Below are 17,877 nucleotides of genomic sequence, written 5' to 3' on the forward strand. Positions count from 1 at the left end.
AATCAAAGCCGTTCACATTACATTTGAGATGATTAAGTTGACACTAAAATGATTAAGTTGACAAATAAAAAACAACAAACAAATTTATATTTCTTTAAGGCATCAAATATGGAAATAAATACTTTATTAAAGATATCAGCAGTTTATTTTAAACTTTTTAATTATGAAATTGTGAACATTGATGAATTATTTAAGGTTTTTTAAGGAAACAAAAAAAAAAACTTCTGTCAAAATTTATTTATCGGTACTACACAGAAAGGTGGCCGATGCTACATCATACTAGGTGTGAGGTATGTTCAGGTGATTCTATGTGATTAATGAAGTGATTAAGTTTTAATCATGTCAATTTGAAGTGATTAACAAATCATTTAAATGTATGGATAATCATCTCGAATGATTAGAGCTTAATCACGTTTGAGATGATTAACTCTGCAAATGTGAACATAGTATAAGATATTTTTCTTTCAGTCTATGAATTTGTACATGTTAAACAATTAACTAAATGTGTGTTGAGAACGCAAAAACTAAGGGGTGCCTCAGGGCACCGTCGTGGGTTGCGGCTAAATTTATCGGCGTGTTATATTTCATAGTTTTTTATTAGATATCCATATTGTCTGGATTACTATATTACTTAGTAATCCAGATATATGTAGGTCAAAAATCGAGGTTGTCCTGGTTTTTTCCTCATATCTCAGCCATTTGTGAACCGATTTTGCTGATTTTAAATAGGAAACTCAATCATGTCTGACAGAATTATTGAAGATTTGGATCCTGAAGATATCTGGGGTCTTCAGAAAATTGATTTCGACAGACAGGCGGACATGACTTAATCGACTCCGCTATCTATAAGGATCCAGAATCCAGAATACTTTATAGGGTCGGAAAATGATATTGTGTAAATTACAAACGGAATGACAAACTTATATATACCCTTTTCACGAAGGTGAAGGGTATAAAAATGATAGGAATGGCAGATAGAGAGCGCAGACGGATTAAATTATCCACCTTGACTCATGATCAGTTGGTACTCCACAAGAAGTTTGCGAAAAAGCAAAACATCCAGTTAATGACTTCCGTTATGACAATATCGACTTTCCAATCTGGTTCGGCAAAAAAAATGTTGCAAATAATGCAAAAAGTTGCAAACACAGTAGTTTATTTGCTCAAAATTCGATCTTCATTTGTGCCGGCAAAAATTGTTTTTATGAGTATCATCGTAGAAAGTTAAACATATTTTCTTACTTTTTGTATCTTTTTCATCAGTTTTTTACAATTCATTCCGTTTGTAATTTATAGATTTTTCATTTGCGACCCCACAAAGTATATATATTCTGGATCGTTATAGATAACGAAGTCGATATAGCAATGTCCGTCTGTATGTTGAAATCAACTTTCCGTAGCCTCCAAATAACTTACAAACATGATTGATACATCAATATATCGAAAATTCTCCCTGCTCAGTGGCTATTTAAAATCCAGAAAATCGACCCATAAATGGCTGAGATATGAGGAAAAAACTAGGACAACCTCGATTTTTGGCCTGTTTTTGGTTTATAACTGGATTACTATGTCATTAATATAGACAATGTGGATATATAATGATAGATATTTTAAAGTGGATTGCAACGATATACATAAGACTATAGTAATTTGGACCTACAATGGGTCAAAATCGGGAAAAATATTTTTTAACTCGAATTTTTATTTCATAATTTCCTTTTCACTAATAAATAAATTTCATTAATAAATAAAAATAAAAATTGATAATAATAAAAAGAATTTCGAAAAAAAAATTTTAATTTAAAAAAAAAATCGTTTTACCTACCAAAACAACCTTAAAAATATATAATTCGGTTAACCGGTTTCTAAAATTTGGGACTGAAATTAATAAATCTCATTTTTGTTGCATTTTTTGGTTTGATTTGAAACCTAAACTGCTGATTTACAATATAAACCTCTTTAGATAGAACTTTTTAAGAATTTCAATGATTATAAAAAAGTAGTGGACGATGAGTTTACTTAAAATTTTTTCAGAATAAATTGCATATAATGAAACTACATACTTTTACAAATTAAAATTTAATTCCGCATAATTCTAGATGTTAAGCTGATTTTACCAAACGTTAAATTGAATTTGATGTACATACCTTCTTTCAATAAATCTGACTATTTTGTTAATCATTTCGTTAGCTAGTGTACAAAGATTCTTTTCAGAAATACACGTTCTAAAATCCATGATTTGAAATATTTTTATTTTTTTATTATCAAATATTTAATTAAAAAATTTATTATTTACATTTTTTGGTTGAAATTTAATGAATAAACTAATTAAAACAAGTATTATATATTTAGTAACATATTTATACTCAATTCCATTTGACAGAGATAAAAATTTTGAAATTTTTAAAAAATAAAATGGGCTTAGCACTTTTGCATATATTTATAGTTATTTAATATTAACCATTCCTGACTTCAAAAAACAAAAAATTTTAAAGCTGTGTGTACTTTATTGGATATTTTATGTTTTCTTCACATATACTATGTATGTCGGTTAACCGGTTTTTTCGAAGTCGGTTAAGCGAAAAACCGGTTTTTTTAAAAACCCTATAGAAATTTCTCTAAATATCAGATTTTATTGATGTAAACATTTTAAAAAGAAAAGTTTACAAAGGGATGAAACTAATTTTTTCAAACTTTATATTCTTTAATAAAAATATAGTGGGCAAGTAGCAGAAGCCATCTAAATAATCTGATAATTTGTTAATTGTTTAAATGTCTGGCCTTAATTATGACACTGTGACATCAACACAATATAATAAATAAAATCACACACAGACATTATTTATGATTGTTACTATTTTACATGCATTCCAAATTGACATGTTCACAAATTGTACGACTGTTTAAGTGTCCTTTAAACGCTCAGCAAAACAATAATAACAGGCTGACTACATGGCTGGCTGGCTGACATGTTTTTTATTTCATTTTATTTTAACGTGTGTGAAATTTAAAAATTACAACACACTCTTACATGAAAACAACACAAAACTCAGAAAAACATGACCTGAATCTGAATCAGATATTTAAGTTAAGTTTTTTGTTATTTTTTTGTGTTATTTAATTAGTGATATGTTTATATTACGTGTAAAATGGTTTCAAAAATTATTATTTTTTTTTTACTTTTTTCCAGATAGAAAAACCAGAGTTGTTTTCAATTTCCTTGCTGTGGTTGTAAAATGTTGCCATAATTATTGGTCACGAAGTTAAGGTAAATTTTGCTGTTTTTGTTAAACGTAATGTTCTTTTTGTGTTATATTTCGTTAATTATAAATCTCATCTTTGGTTGCAATTCAATTACAATTTGACATGACGTTTTTACTTTAAAAAAATAAAATAAAAAAATATTTATTATATTGGCCATGGTCGTTTTGGCAATTTTCCTTAATACATTTTTTTTAATATTTTCACGTTATGGCTGGCATGTGCGGGTTACTGGCTTTTGATTTTTTTTTTGTTGCAATAATTGTATTAAGCAATTTAATGCACGTAAATGTTGAACAAATTTCCGTTTTCTCACACAACTGCTTAATATTTATACAATAGAATTGTAAATTTTGTAAAAACTCAATATGTCAACATGAAATGTGTTAAAATGAGGACATTGAATTTTTTTTTCCGTTTATGAAAATACAAAATCCGTTATAAATTTTGATTTTGAATCTGCGAGTGTAACTGAAAATAATGAACAACATTTTGAGGGAAAAAACACATTGATGCGAGATAGCAGATCACGTGCTTTTAATCCGATGAGATCTAGCATAATAACCCGATGCAAATGGCGGTACATTTTTGAATTGTTTGGTTAAAATTGCCACTGCTTCAAACTTTCAATATTTTTCTTTATATTTAAATAAACATTAAATTTTAAACCAGTGATCGGCACTCATAGCCACCAGGGGCAGTACATGATCGGTTATTTACCAGGAATTAACAAGAATGTCAACAAAGTTCATAAATATTATCAAAAAATAAACATAAAGGAAAAATGCTTGAAAGAGTGTAGCAAAAAAAGTAAACAATTTAGAATAAATTTAACAGATAATTTTATATTCTATCACCCGGAATAAAAATTACATATACAAAGTTCAACATTCGAATTAATCCTCGATTCAGGTACTGTCCAAACCATTGTTGGAAATATGTTTTACATCTTTCAGCTTATTAGAAACAAGAGGATATTTTTAGCACAATTTTTGGTCAACTATTACAGAAGATATTTGCGAAAAACAAAAATAGTAACTTAAATCTATAAGAGATAACTTAGAGAAATAAACAGGCTCTATAACAAAGTAAAATTCATTGAAATCTGTCCATATTGGTAAAAGATTTATAAAGTTTTGCGCACCAGATATGGTTGACTCTGTGTATTTTAACAGGGTGATCAAAAATTAAATTTTCTGAAAGCTTATGTCCTCCTCTACGATTCGTTAATACATTATTTTACGAGCGGGACAGTAGTTTTACGTCCACCATCAAAAAAGGAATGATGGAAATATTCATCACAGACCCACAAAAGTATATAAATTCTGGGACCTTATGAAAGTCCGTCTGTTAAACTAAAACCAAAAAGAGCGCAAACGAAATTAGATCGCTGGCTGAAATTTTTCACAAATACTCTATGTTGATAAGGTTATTTGGTATTGAAAATGGGCAGTAACAGGCCATGATTTTACCTAGTCATAAATATGCTTATATCCGGCTATCCTGATCAAATTTTGCACAAGTACTCTGAAATTATGCTGTATGGCAAATATTATACAAGGTCCCCCTCAGAAAATGTCTTGAACATTCACAGTTATCTTGGGACTTATCTACGCCGTTCATTCGAATAATGCTGAATGTTTTTATTTGTGATTGTTATTGCAATAACGGTCCATGATCATTCGCCGCTCTAAGAACCATCAACGGAAACGAATACCAAACTGATCGAGAAGCGTGTTTCAGATTGGACCAGCTTTATAGTGATCAGCATTGGAGCACAACACTAATAGAGGCATCACTCACATGTCACCCAAAACCAATACGATCTTTGTTTGCGATTAGTTCACCTTCGAATCCAGAAGAACTATTTCAAACGCATCGCGAAAGCTTAATTGAAGACATTCTCATAGCCAACTGTATTCAGTTGATATTTTCAACCAAGCTCTACTGCTGATTGAGGACAAAAACAAATTTGTTAGGGTTCAAGCATATTTTGAAAGCTTATAAGATAAAGTATTTTTGATATTTTTTCAGAGTTTTTGTTAGGTTTTTTCATTCTCATAGAAATTTTAAAAGTTATAAAGCGTTATTTACAAAATTTATGGAAAAATTACAAACATTTTTTTGTGGGGCAGATTAATAAGCAAATTCATTGGGAAAACTAATAGTTTTTGCACACAAAAATAAAGCTTGGACATTTTTCTTTTAAAATGTTTCCTCAAAAGTTAAGAAAATCGTAGGTTTTGACAAAGTTATGAAGAAAACTCAAAAAAGGCCGACAAACTCCATTTTTGACAAAAACTCGACTTGAGCGACCTCTTCCGAAAAATTTGAAAAAAATCTCAAAAACATTTTACCCAATAAGTTTTCAAAATATGCTTGAGCACCCATGAAAATATAAAAATAAAAAAATTTTGGGACACACTAAATATCCATTAACAACATAGTCTTAACTGATCTAGGAATTCCGGGATATAAACAGTTTGCAAGACAGAGACCTAGTGCGAGAATAGCACTTTGATGTGAAAACTAAAACCAAACTTTTGTTTCCTAAACAAAAAAAATTTGCAACGTATAGCAAACGGAAATGGCGGAATTTTTTCCTCGATGCACCAAGAGGGAGACAGGCAAAACAACTCCGGCATGGCCACATTCCTTAAAACGTTCAAAATTATCATTTGAGATGAATACACAATGGCACATAAGAAATAGCTCGAAGTGCTCGACCGAAACCTGCGTGATTTTCGAGGAAACAACCAAAAGATGGGAGGCACTCTGATTCTTCTTGCTGGTGACTTCCGCCAAACTTTGCTCTTTATTCCTAGATCGATTCCTGCAGATAAGTTGAACTCATGTTTAAAATCTTCATACTTTTGGAACCGAGTAGATAAGATCACGCTATCGACGAACATGTGCATTTGCTGCAAGACCCTTCTGCCGAACCATTCTCAAAACAAGTGTTGGACATCGGAAAATGAAAAATTCCAATTGATCCCGCCACAAATGAGATTTCGTTCCCTCCGAACTTCTGCCAAATGCAAGCCGTTGTCGACAAGGTATTCCCAAGTCTTACAACCAACTATAAAAATTCGAATTGGCTGTGGAATCGTGCAATTTGGGTATCAACCAATTATGATGTCAACAAGCTCAATGAGCAAATTCAAATTCAATTGAAACAATTAAATACAAATCGATTGACACAGTAATGAACGAAGAACTAGCCGTCAATTATCCTACTGAATTTTTGAATTCATTGGAACCAGCCGGAATACCACCAGATGTATTAACATTGAAGGTTGGATCACCGAAAATGCTTCTCCGCAACTTAAACGCTGGCCCTAAGAAGTATTCATAAATATCCCATTTTCCTTAAATACATTCGTGTCTTTTGTAAGGGAATACCATGTCACTGTACTAATAGATATCTGCTACAACTTTGTCATATTACCACCTCATCCGCCGTCATCTGGCTGCAGATAATAAGTGTAAGTCAAGTCGTGGGAGTCCGGGTTTTAGCTTTGTATGACACTGTATATTAAAATCGAGAAAGTATTTAGAATGAAGTGGTTGGGAGGTTTTGCCTCACCAGCTTCATAGTCCAGAGCGTGACCCGTCCGACTTCTATTTGTTTCAATCGAAATAACGCTCTCTCTAGGATATGCTTCAGTTTGGAACATAGTATCCGATATTGGTTAAATTTATATTGTACAAATTGTTTCAAAATAAAAGCTATAAAAGCGGAAGAAGAAAATTTGAAATTTAGGATAAAACACTTGTTGTTTCTTTTTCACAATTTCAGAAGTTTTTACACTTAAACTAATGCCCATAAAGCATTTAGTGTGTGGGCCTATTTAATTGACTGATTTGATCATAACTCAGTATTTAAGAAAATCTACTGCACAAATAGTAAAAATAATTTAATGGCAGTGTTTACAGCACATAACATTTCGATAATTCCTCAAGAGTTTTTATAGCCATAAAACTTTTTTAGCTATGAAACTTGAAAAAATAGGCTGAAGTTAAATAAAAAATGCGTATACACTTGCTAGAAAAAGTGTTCGTACACAATTTTCTTACATTTTCAAGATTTTGTTTATATTATTAAATTATAACCATTATTAACTTTATAAAAATGAATTTCCAAGGACTTAAAAGTTCTTTTGATTTTACAAGGCAATATATTTCTTAAAACTTTTCGAGCACTTTTTCCATTGACTATAAATATGTAAGTATTGCACATTTCATTTCATGAATATTATTGCATCTGTGGCTAATGATGATGAATATTCATTGTTACAAAATAATTTGTGTTTATTTCTTTTTTATTCTTCATTTATAACAGTTTTGTGTTGAATGATATGCACACGCATTTCCATCATTTACTAGAAAATGGCCATAAAATTATAGATTTATATGAATTTAACAAAGAGCCTTACACAAAAGAAAACTACTTATGAAATAAACTATTTTCAGCACAAAACATTTTTAATTGTTTTGGTACAAGCTGATAAAAACAAAACACATATTAATATGGGTCATAAACAAAGATTTTCTTAAAAGAAGATATATTTTTAAATTTTTTATTTTAAAAATAGTTTGGGCAGACAAAACAAAAAAATTAATTTCCAGTCTCTCAACAAAACACATAAATTTTATACCCAGTAATTTATAGTTTAGACAAGAAAAAAATTTTAATAAATTTTAAACAAATGAAAAAGAAGTGGAAATATTTTAAAAAAGATGAACGAACGAATGAGTGTCATAAAATCACTTACCAAACCACCTACACCACAATATATTGACAATGAGACTAATAAACCGATATGATTTAATGTCGATTTCCATTTCAAAGACTTCCAAAACGATGTTTCACACAGACCCTGGCCCGCTGAACTTTCGCCATTTTCCACACGCACATCCAAGTGTTTAAGTTTTTGTAAAAGTTCTGTGTTCACATCGTCTTGTGCATCGAATTCAACCATTTTTTTCTGGGCGCTTTTTTTATTTTTGTTTGTTTTGTTAAAAATTCTTTATTTATGTATTTCTCTTTGATGCAAAATTTATTTTTAGTTTTTAATTAATTAATTTCTTTTATTCAAAACACTTCTGTTGTTGTGGTTGTTGCTGCTGTAGTTGTTGTTTGTTACAATTTATTGCATTTAATTGAATAAGAAGTGTGTTTCAATATTGAAAACATTTGCAATTTTTGTTATTTTTTTTTTATTTCGTTGTTCTTCTTTCTAATTGATTTTTAACAGGAACACATGGCGTAAATTAAATTATTTCTTTGTTGAAAGTTTTATTAAAAATTTATTTCATTTCGATTGATATGTTTGAATGTGGTTTTACTAGCGAAAATTTATTTTAACACTATTTTTTTAGATTTTTTATTAAAAGAATGGAATGCAAACAAAATCATTGTGTATTGTTAATGTTTTGTCATAACTTTAATATTTTGTACAAGGCATACACTAATTCTCATAGAGTTTATCCTAAGTCTTCTATAAGATATTCCAAGTTTTCCTAAAAATTTGGTAAACGTTTCCAGCATAGATAAACACACAGAGATCGGAAAATCTCTTTCCAAAAACCTAACTCAGTTGTCAAAAATCTATGTGGTGAGAATGTATTTGAAAAAAACCATGTGAAAACAAAAACAACACTCGTATGTGTGATTATTTTGAGTAATTTCTTTATTTGAGTTTTTTTTATAGTTTCCGATCTTTGTATATTTCTCTATGGTTTCCAGATGAGCTGGCTTTAGCAACCAACGAAATTCGCATAGGAACTAGCTTATCTCCGCAATAATACATTTCAACTTTTATAATAATTTATTTGAACAAATAATTAAATTTACTTAAAAATAATTTAAAAATTCCATAAATAATTCTTATTGATTATAATTTTATGGAATTTTCCTTAAGAAAATTTAAATTTTTTGGAATGTTTAAGGAAAATTTGGAAATAACTACCTTATTTAATATTCTATTTGTGATTAAGCTAATTCATTTTAAATGTATTAAGTAACGAAGGTGTTTAATATAGATTAAGAATCAGTTGAATTTTCTGAATGTAGTTATCAGAGATATTGAATTTAAACTCAGAAGACATTACAGTGAATTAAGGTGAGGTGAGATTGATCGAAAACAATATAATATAATAATGGAAAATTATAGAGATGATCTAAGCTTTCAGAAAGTCATAACAACCACTCTGTTCGACTACGAATATTCCTGATGATCTGACATTAACATGATATTTATTTACTTTTAAGAATTCATTTTGGTTCTATTCTATTTAGGGTACCCAAATTATTAGATTTTTCTCATCTACATAAGTTCCCAGAATATATTGGGTGTATGACAATATAAATTTATTCAAAGTATTCTCAACTGCTCATCTTTTGAGGCAAAGAACGAATCAAGCCAATATCGGATACTCTGTTCCAAAGTGAAGCGTATGCCAGAGAGATCGTTCAGAAATTGACACTTTTTTTTCTGTCAAGAGGGGCACCCAGCGGCTTAAACTAATTCGGGTACGCTGAATTCAGTGGTGCTAACCGTTTTTTTAGGTTAGCTCGTATTTTCGAGATATACCGTTATTTCGAAAATGGAGGAGGTTGTGTAACTCAAAAACGGTTTAGTTTATTGAATAAACTGGAAAAACCGAAATTCCCCAACGAAATTACCTTCAAGCTAATCTTAACATGTTTATAATATTCGCAGTCGTTTTAGAAATATAATTTTTTTTTGGCAAAAAAAAATAATTTTTTAGAAAAATTTAGAAGTTTTTGGTTTTTAAAACGGCATTAAAAATTGAAAAATGCATTTACGCTCTTAATTTTTTTTACACATTTAGAAAACGAAGTTCCAAATAAAACAAGCTCTACATAAATAAAATCTGTCCACAACTTTTCATTTTATTCACAAAAAATTATACAAATATCCCCTAATATTTTATCAAAATACATAACTCGTAGTAAGTAGCTACATCGTGCAGTGCACAGTGGTAGAGAAAAAAAGAGGAAATAAATCTAAACCCTTAGTCCGATTTGAAAGAAATTTGACACGCGCAAAGAAGAAATGTTGTCGAGTTTAAGGTTTGAATTTAGACCGCATGAGTCCACCAGAAGTGCGGCCAGGGGTCCCCAAAGTAGGACTCGGGTATGATCAATTTTTAAAACGATCCTATTTCTTTGTTTGTGTTCCGATTTCAAAAAGCTTACACATATAGTATCTCCTCATCGAGCACTACAAAAAACCTCGTCGTGGATATCAAGCTTAGGAGATATTCGCATTTGAAAATTAAATTATCAACATTTTTACCCACCATACTCCAGTTTTTTGATAACAGCGGGTCCAAATATTTCCCGATTTGCTTTGCTTTTATTGGACTAACTACAAATGTAGTTGTCAAAAAAAAAATAATTGTTTACAAATCGTGACTGACTCCAAAGTTATATGCATTTGAATTTAAAAATTAAGAGCGTATACGCATTTTCCAATTTTTAATGCCGTTTTAAAAACCAAAAATTTCGAAAATTTTCTAAAAAAAAATTTATATTTGTAAAATAACTGCGAAGATTAAAAACATGTCAAGATTTGCTTAAAGGTAATTTTGTTGCGGAATTTCGGTTATTTCAGTTGGTTCAATAAAATAAACCGTTTTTGAGTTACGAGAATATATGTTGCGCAACCTCTCCATTTTCGAAATAACGGTATATCTCGAAAATACGAGCTAACCTAAAAAAACGATTAGCATCACTGAATTCAGCGTACCCGAATTAGTTTAAGCCGCTGGGTGCCCCGCTTGACAGTTTTTTCAACTAGCACAGTGTTATTGGCGGAAAATAATAATTTGTATACCAAAATGAAACCAACATTTTTAAACTTTTTTGAAATGTTTAAATTTTTTTTTTAAAAGTTATTGAAATTTGCAGCAGTTTAAGGTGTATCTTGTTGATGGCTGATCATTAGGAATATAACACGGCTTTTTCAAACTTTTAAAGAATTGCCGTATATTTTTAGAAAATTTATGTTTTTTTTTTGTTTGTTTGGTTTTTTTGAACTTGGCTAACATATCTGATAGTTCCTAGGGAGTTAAACACGGTATCATTTTAATTTCAATTATGCAAAGAATGTATCTATGTATCGGAAAACTTTTCAAAATATTTTTGGTCAATTCACCAAAATGTTTGATTTTCCTCGTATAAATATTATTATCTTTTCATCTAAAAGTTAATAAAGTATTCCAAACATGTTTTTTCTGTAACTAAGTGACGGCGTCTACTAGGCTGATTTTTAAAACACCATACTCGATTTTTTTTAAATAATTCAAATTCATTAAAATCTGTTTACATGTAATTGAATGTTTTCCATTCCTCGAAAACCATTTATGACCTGTGGTTAACCTTGTTTCAAAAATTATATTTTATGTCTCTGCAAACAGCATTAAATCCTAATGTGGTTTTATTAAGTAAAAAACTTAGCTTTCAACGACAACATCATTTAAACCATTTTCATTAAATCTATTAAAACATTTTAATATCCAGTATAATTTTAATAGAGCAAGGATGCATCATTTTTTGCAATTTTTTTAAAAAAAAATATTTTTTTATTATCTGTACCAGAAAATACTAGTACTTCCAATGATATGAAATCACTTTGAACTTAGCAACCATACATCAAATCACTTTGTATTTTCTTTCATTTTTCATTTTTCACCATTCATGTCAGAAACACGTATTTTTTATTTTATTATTACTTCAACACTTAAAAAAAACTTTTAGCACCATCTTACAACACCAAGAAATGAAACGAATAGTTTTAAGGAAATCAATTTAGTAAATTAAAAAGAAAAAAACGATATTAATTTGAACACGAGTTTTTCCGCCATTCCAGGCGTATAAGTAATATTAATTATTTTAACTCTTTTACCACAAATAACACGGCGTATGAGCAATATGTAACTACGATTTCATTAATATGCGTGAGTATTTTTTGTGATTTTTTTTTTTTATTTTTTAATACATTTTGCTTATTTTTACTTTTTAGTATTTAAATTTTTCATTTAATGTTTTAGATTTTCACACACAATTCATTTGTGGCTAATAAAACACTTGCTACCACCAACCGTCCGCTACGTTGTCAACGCATCAACTAAAGAACTTAAAATTTCTTTTCAAACATACAGGCTTCAATTTATTAAGGCTGTTGTTGCTATTGTTGTTGGTTTCTCCAAAATACCAACAAAAAAAAGCACAAATTCAATCAGACGAAAATTCATGTAAACAATTTTCCGCAAACACAATCTCTCGCATACAAACTTGGGCTGCCAAACGGAAAACTTAACAAATGAATGAATGACGTCGTGTGTGAAAGTTAAACAACAAAGACGAGCCATTTATGTTGGTATTTGTGTGTTGTTGGCGAATTTTTGTTTGGATGTGTGTGCGTGTGAACAGCTGTGAAAATTCTCTAGTATTTAAAACCGCAAAAAACGTAAACACAACTTGTTTGATGTTGCAAGCACGTGCAGCTAATAGTATGATAGACTTATAGACATGTTTATTTTTGTGCTTTTTATAATAAGAAATGACAGATAGAGACATTTGGTGGTTTTTTCATAAATTGTCGAGCAATTTGCTGAAAACAAATTTGCGACATTTTTATTGCTGATTTTTGATTTTTTGACAAGAAAATAAAAATAGTTATTGAGCTGTGGGTGTGGCACTTAAATGACACTAAGCAACGTATTTCGGGTTTTGGTGTCCATGTGAAATAAGTTTAATAAGAAATGAAGGTATTCTACTAAAATACACAGATATGTTCGAAAATGTTCTCATTTTAAGGTTTCAAAGAGATCTATATCATTACGGTTGAAAATTTATTTAGAAATTTGATTTTTTCTAACATTTTATTAATAAAATGTCTACATTTTTATATCTTTATTAATTTTCCGATGCAATGTCACGTTCTGGTATCACACTAAACATTTTACTCTTATTTTCAAAGTCGGTCACGTTCGCTATAGTATGTGTATGTTTTTTCAAAAACGAATGTTTTTGTTATCTTAGCAGGAATAACATTTTCCGAAAGGAGAAGAAGGGTAGCATCAAAGCAATACTTCGGAAAAATTAAACAAAATACACTAAATTATGAAGTTAGTTAAAATTATTGAATCGTTATATAAAAGGTATGTCAAACCAACTGATAAATGATAAGATTTTGTTGAAATTACTTGAACTAAACCATATTTCAAACATGGTGGGAAAATATGTCACGTGCTAAATCATACTAAAGGTTGTAAAATGACAAATGCAAATATTTTAACTCGACAACTACCAATAGAAACGCTCATTATTCTACTTTAATTTGAAAAATATCCAAATCGTAGATTTTTTTTTTAATTTTTCTAGATGCAGTTGAAAACGAGTTAAATTCTTTGTCGCGTTTTTAAACCCATGTTTATTGCTAAAGTATTGGAAACAATATAACGACAAATTTTTCCTTAAACTACTTTTAATGACATTTCATTATTACTTATGAAATCTTTCTATCAACAACAAATTAATACAAACAAATTAAAAAGCCTAAAGCTCGATTAGTGGTAAATTTGTCATGTCCCAATGTCGCGTTCTTGTACTTAATTTGTAAAATTTAAATTTTTTCTAGATGCAGTTGAAAACGAGTTGTATTTTTTATTGCATTGTTGAACCCATGTTTATTGCTAACATATTGGGAACAATAAAACGTAAAATTCTTAATAAATGTCGCGTGCTAGATTAAAAATTTCTAAATCACAGATTTGTGAGTTTGTCTAGATGCAGTATAAAACGAGTTAAATGTTTTGAAGCGTTTATGAATCCATACTGCAAACAACAAAACCTATTTGGGTACCCTTGAAAGACGATCTTGTAGTCTGAAATGCTGCTTGAACGCTATAAAAGAAAATTATTTTTGCACCGAATCCATTTTGCACTATACCACATTATGCAACACCTAAAGACTTTTTATAAAGAAGTGGTTGTCCTCACTCGCCTTATAGTCCAGACCTTGCCCCGTCTGAATACTATTTCTTTCTATCGATGCAGAACGCTCTCTTCAGAACACTAGTGGCTTGATTCGTTCTTTTCCTCAAAATATGAGCAGTTCTTTTGGCGCCGAATCCATATGTTGCCATAAAGATGGGAAATTTATATTGTACAAATGTTTCACAATAAAAGCTAAATATTTGTCTCTCCCTTAAAATTTGTACAAACGTACTTAGTCCCTTTTAACTCTAAACTAACGTTTGGCAGAATTAATGTAGCAAAAACATAAATCTTTTTTTTCCAACTTCAACTATTTGAAATTTATGTTAATCGTCCCTAACATAATATTAAAAGCGTGTCCAATATTTAACACATAAATTTCTTAATTACCAACAGCTTTAAATTTATTCCATAAAAAGCCAAAATTTAAGTTTCTTAAAATTGCTTAAATTTTATAGTTTTTTTTTCAAACATTTTCGCACACGCAACCAAATAATGTGACATATTTGAGGTGAAATGTTTATGTGGCGAGTGAGTGGTGACCCAACCCACAAATGACCACAAGTTATAAAAACAAATTATAAAACAAAAAAGCCAAAGAAAATAAAAGATATTTAATAAATGACACCTTAAACGTTTCACGAGCTGAAGCCAAAAAAAAGAAATACAAAATGAAATCGCAGCAATAATACTGCTTAACTGATTGGCCTACAAATATACTTTTAGACTTCTAATGGCTAAGAGTTTATAAAATAAATAAATATCCTGCCAAAAAACTCCAACTTTACTCAGACACAGACAGAAATTAAACAAAAAATTGAACATGAAATCTAAATAATGAAAAATTATAACAAAGGAAAATAAAGAGAGAAAAACGGATATATTGTAGTAAACCGGAAATGGGTAAGGCACCATGTACTCACTTCACTCTCTCACCCTTACATACATACATTTATAAACATGACTTGTACATGTTTTTGCTTTTGTTACTTAAACAAAACAGCTAAATAGAATTCAAATAAATATTAAATAACTGAAAATTTAACTTACTTTTTTATTTAACATTCGTACTAAGGTACAATACAAATATGTATGTCTGGTTTAGTTAGTTCTAGCTAAAGTCCCCATAGTCTGTGTGATATCCTGACTTGTTTGGTTTACTTAATTATGCCATTTTTTTTTATTTGGACGTATAACAAATAGCACGCAATATTTGTTCTACTAAATTGTGAAAAAAAGAAGGTACAAAAATGGTACATCCCACATACATACCGCAACCGGAAGGAAGTCACTAATAATAAAAGTTGTATTCGAATGTTGTAAATGTGGAAGGTACTGGTGAAAAATTAATGATAAAGAAGTACATATTTGTATATTGCTAGCTGTGAGTACAAATGCACTAAAAAAACATGCTAAAATAATTGGTTTTAAATATTTTTAAAGGAGTAATAAATCTGTCATTTTCTGTTACTTAATTCACATATTTTTGTAAATTTGTTTATTGTTTTTATTATCCAATTTTAAGCTTCTAGAGTAGAGGTCGGCATTAAGAGAACGTGGATCATTGATTGTAAAGACTTGTCATACAGTTTATTTCTTTGTTTTAGTCTGACCAGCTACATATTAATTGTGATTTTTTGATAACCGATCATATCAGTCTCCTAGAGGCTAATTTAGAGTCATATTATTGACATCAGTGGAACACAATAGATACATTTGATCTTCTGAACCATAATGTGTGTATACCTTAAATTCAATGGTAGCGTGCTTAAAAAAATATTAAAAACATGTTTCGGTTTTCTTTATTAAATTTGTTTGCTATCACATAATTTATTTTAATGAACTGTTTGAATATTTACTTTTTATACTTCATTTTGTTTCATTTTTGTTGTTTATAGTTTCACTCACATATCAATCACAATTACCTGTGAATATTACCAGTTTTCTTCTATAAATATTTTAAAGATCCATTTTATTTTTGTTTTAATTTTTAGAATTAATATATTTAAAGCAGATACAGGTTTATTTATTATCAAAATATTAACACTAGTTAGACCTTCCACAAACTGAGTAAAATACCAAACAGATTTAAAATAATTCTTGCTTTCGTTCACATTGATCAATATTTGACGAAATATGCTTAACATATATTTTCTGTGGCCACACTAATTTATTCAAATATTTCATACATTTTATCTGAATTTAAATGAACCTATATATTTGTTTTGTATTTAAACTAATTTTTAGTATTTCCAAAAAAGATATCAAACTTTAGTTAGAATTTTTTCGTAAAGGAAACACTATATACTTGTAAACCGAGATCCAGAAGTATTCTTTTTTTGACTTATGGCCTGGGGTTCTCACAAGATTGTGCTTGTGACACATTGAAAGTCAATATTTGTAAGAAAATACAAATTGAAATTAGAAAATTCTAATTAGTATTAAGCAATAACAAACTGAAATTCAGATAAGCTAAATAATATTGAGAACAAACAAATTAAAAATGAAGAATCCAAATTAATATTGAAAAATAAAAACTGAAGATGAGAAATCCAGTTTAATATTGAGAAAATAATTTAGTTAAAAAATCAAAATAATAATAAAAAAAAAAATTCACAATTTTTTTAAATATTCTTTTTTAATTTTTTTCAAAATATTTCTATTACTTTAAAAAAAATTTAAAATTTATTTGTGAAAAAAATTTTATATAAAAAAAAATTTGGTGAAAAAAAATTCGGGTTAAAAATATTTTTGCCGATTTTGACCCTTTGTAGGTCCGACTTAATTTGGCCTCTATTATTGGATATCCAATGGATATTATCCATATAGTCTATATTAATGTCTTAATAATCCAGATATAGATAGAAAATAGGTCAAAAATCGAGGTTGTCTGGTTATGTATATCATATCCATTTGTGGGAAGATAGTTTCGATTTTAAACAGCAACCGAACCGGGAATATAGCGGATATATTGATGCATGAATCATTTATGAAAGTTATTTGGGGGCTACGTAAAGTTGATTTCAACATATAGACGGACAAGGCTATATACTTTGTGGGGTCGCAAATGAAAAATGTAGTAATTACAAATGGAATGCCAAACTTATCTTATCTAACCTTTGTCACTCATGGTGAAGGGTATAATAATTGAAATTGAGAAATATATAATAGTATGAAACCTTTATATATTTCCTCAACATCAAATTGTATTTGCTAAACTTCAAATATCATTTTCTGAATATTATTTCGATTTCTCAATTTCAATTGGGTTTTTCTCGATACAAAATTGGATTTCATAATTTCAGGTTGAATTTTCGCAATATTAATTGGATTTCTCAATTTCAACTTGTTGTTTAAAAAATCAGATACAATGTTAACAAATGATAAAAAACATCATAAGTTTTATATTAATAATTGATGCATGGTTGTTTTACAAGCTCTTTAATGATAGGAGAAATTTTAGATAATGAACCTCTAATACCAGTCTTTGTATTAACATAAATATGTCGATGACATTTTTATTAATAGCTTTAACGCTTCAGAGCCATCATGCGGGAAAACTTTGTAAGACTCAATATGCTGGA

General features: G+C 29.3%; 1 protein-coding gene across 2 annotated transcripts in view; it reads right to left on the reverse strand.

Moving 5' to 3' along the window:
- LOC135957052 (TWiK family of potassium channels protein 7) overlaps positions 1-17,877 on the reverse strand; it is an 86,388-nt gene that overhangs the window by 37,764 nt on the left and 30,747 nt on the right. Inside the window, exon 1 of one of the 2 annotated variants that reach the window (XM_065507710.1) lies at positions 8,037-8,258. The exons of the other annotated variant lie outside the window; for it this stretch is intronic. Coding sequence (XP_065363782.1) covers positions 8,037-8,243 — 207 coding nt within the window. The 5' untranslated portion in view covers positions 8,244-8,258. Of the gene's footprint in view, positions 1-8,036; positions 8,259-17,877 lie in introns of those variants that run through there. 2 annotated transcript variants of the gene reach the window in all.

The sequence above is a fragment of the Calliphora vicina genome, chromosome 4 (assembly GCF_958450345.1).
Source record: "Calliphora vicina chromosome 4, idCalVici1.1, whole genome shotgun sequence".
Classification (NCBI taxonomy): Eukaryota; Metazoa; Arthropoda; class Insecta; order Diptera; family Calliphoridae; genus Calliphora; species Calliphora vicina.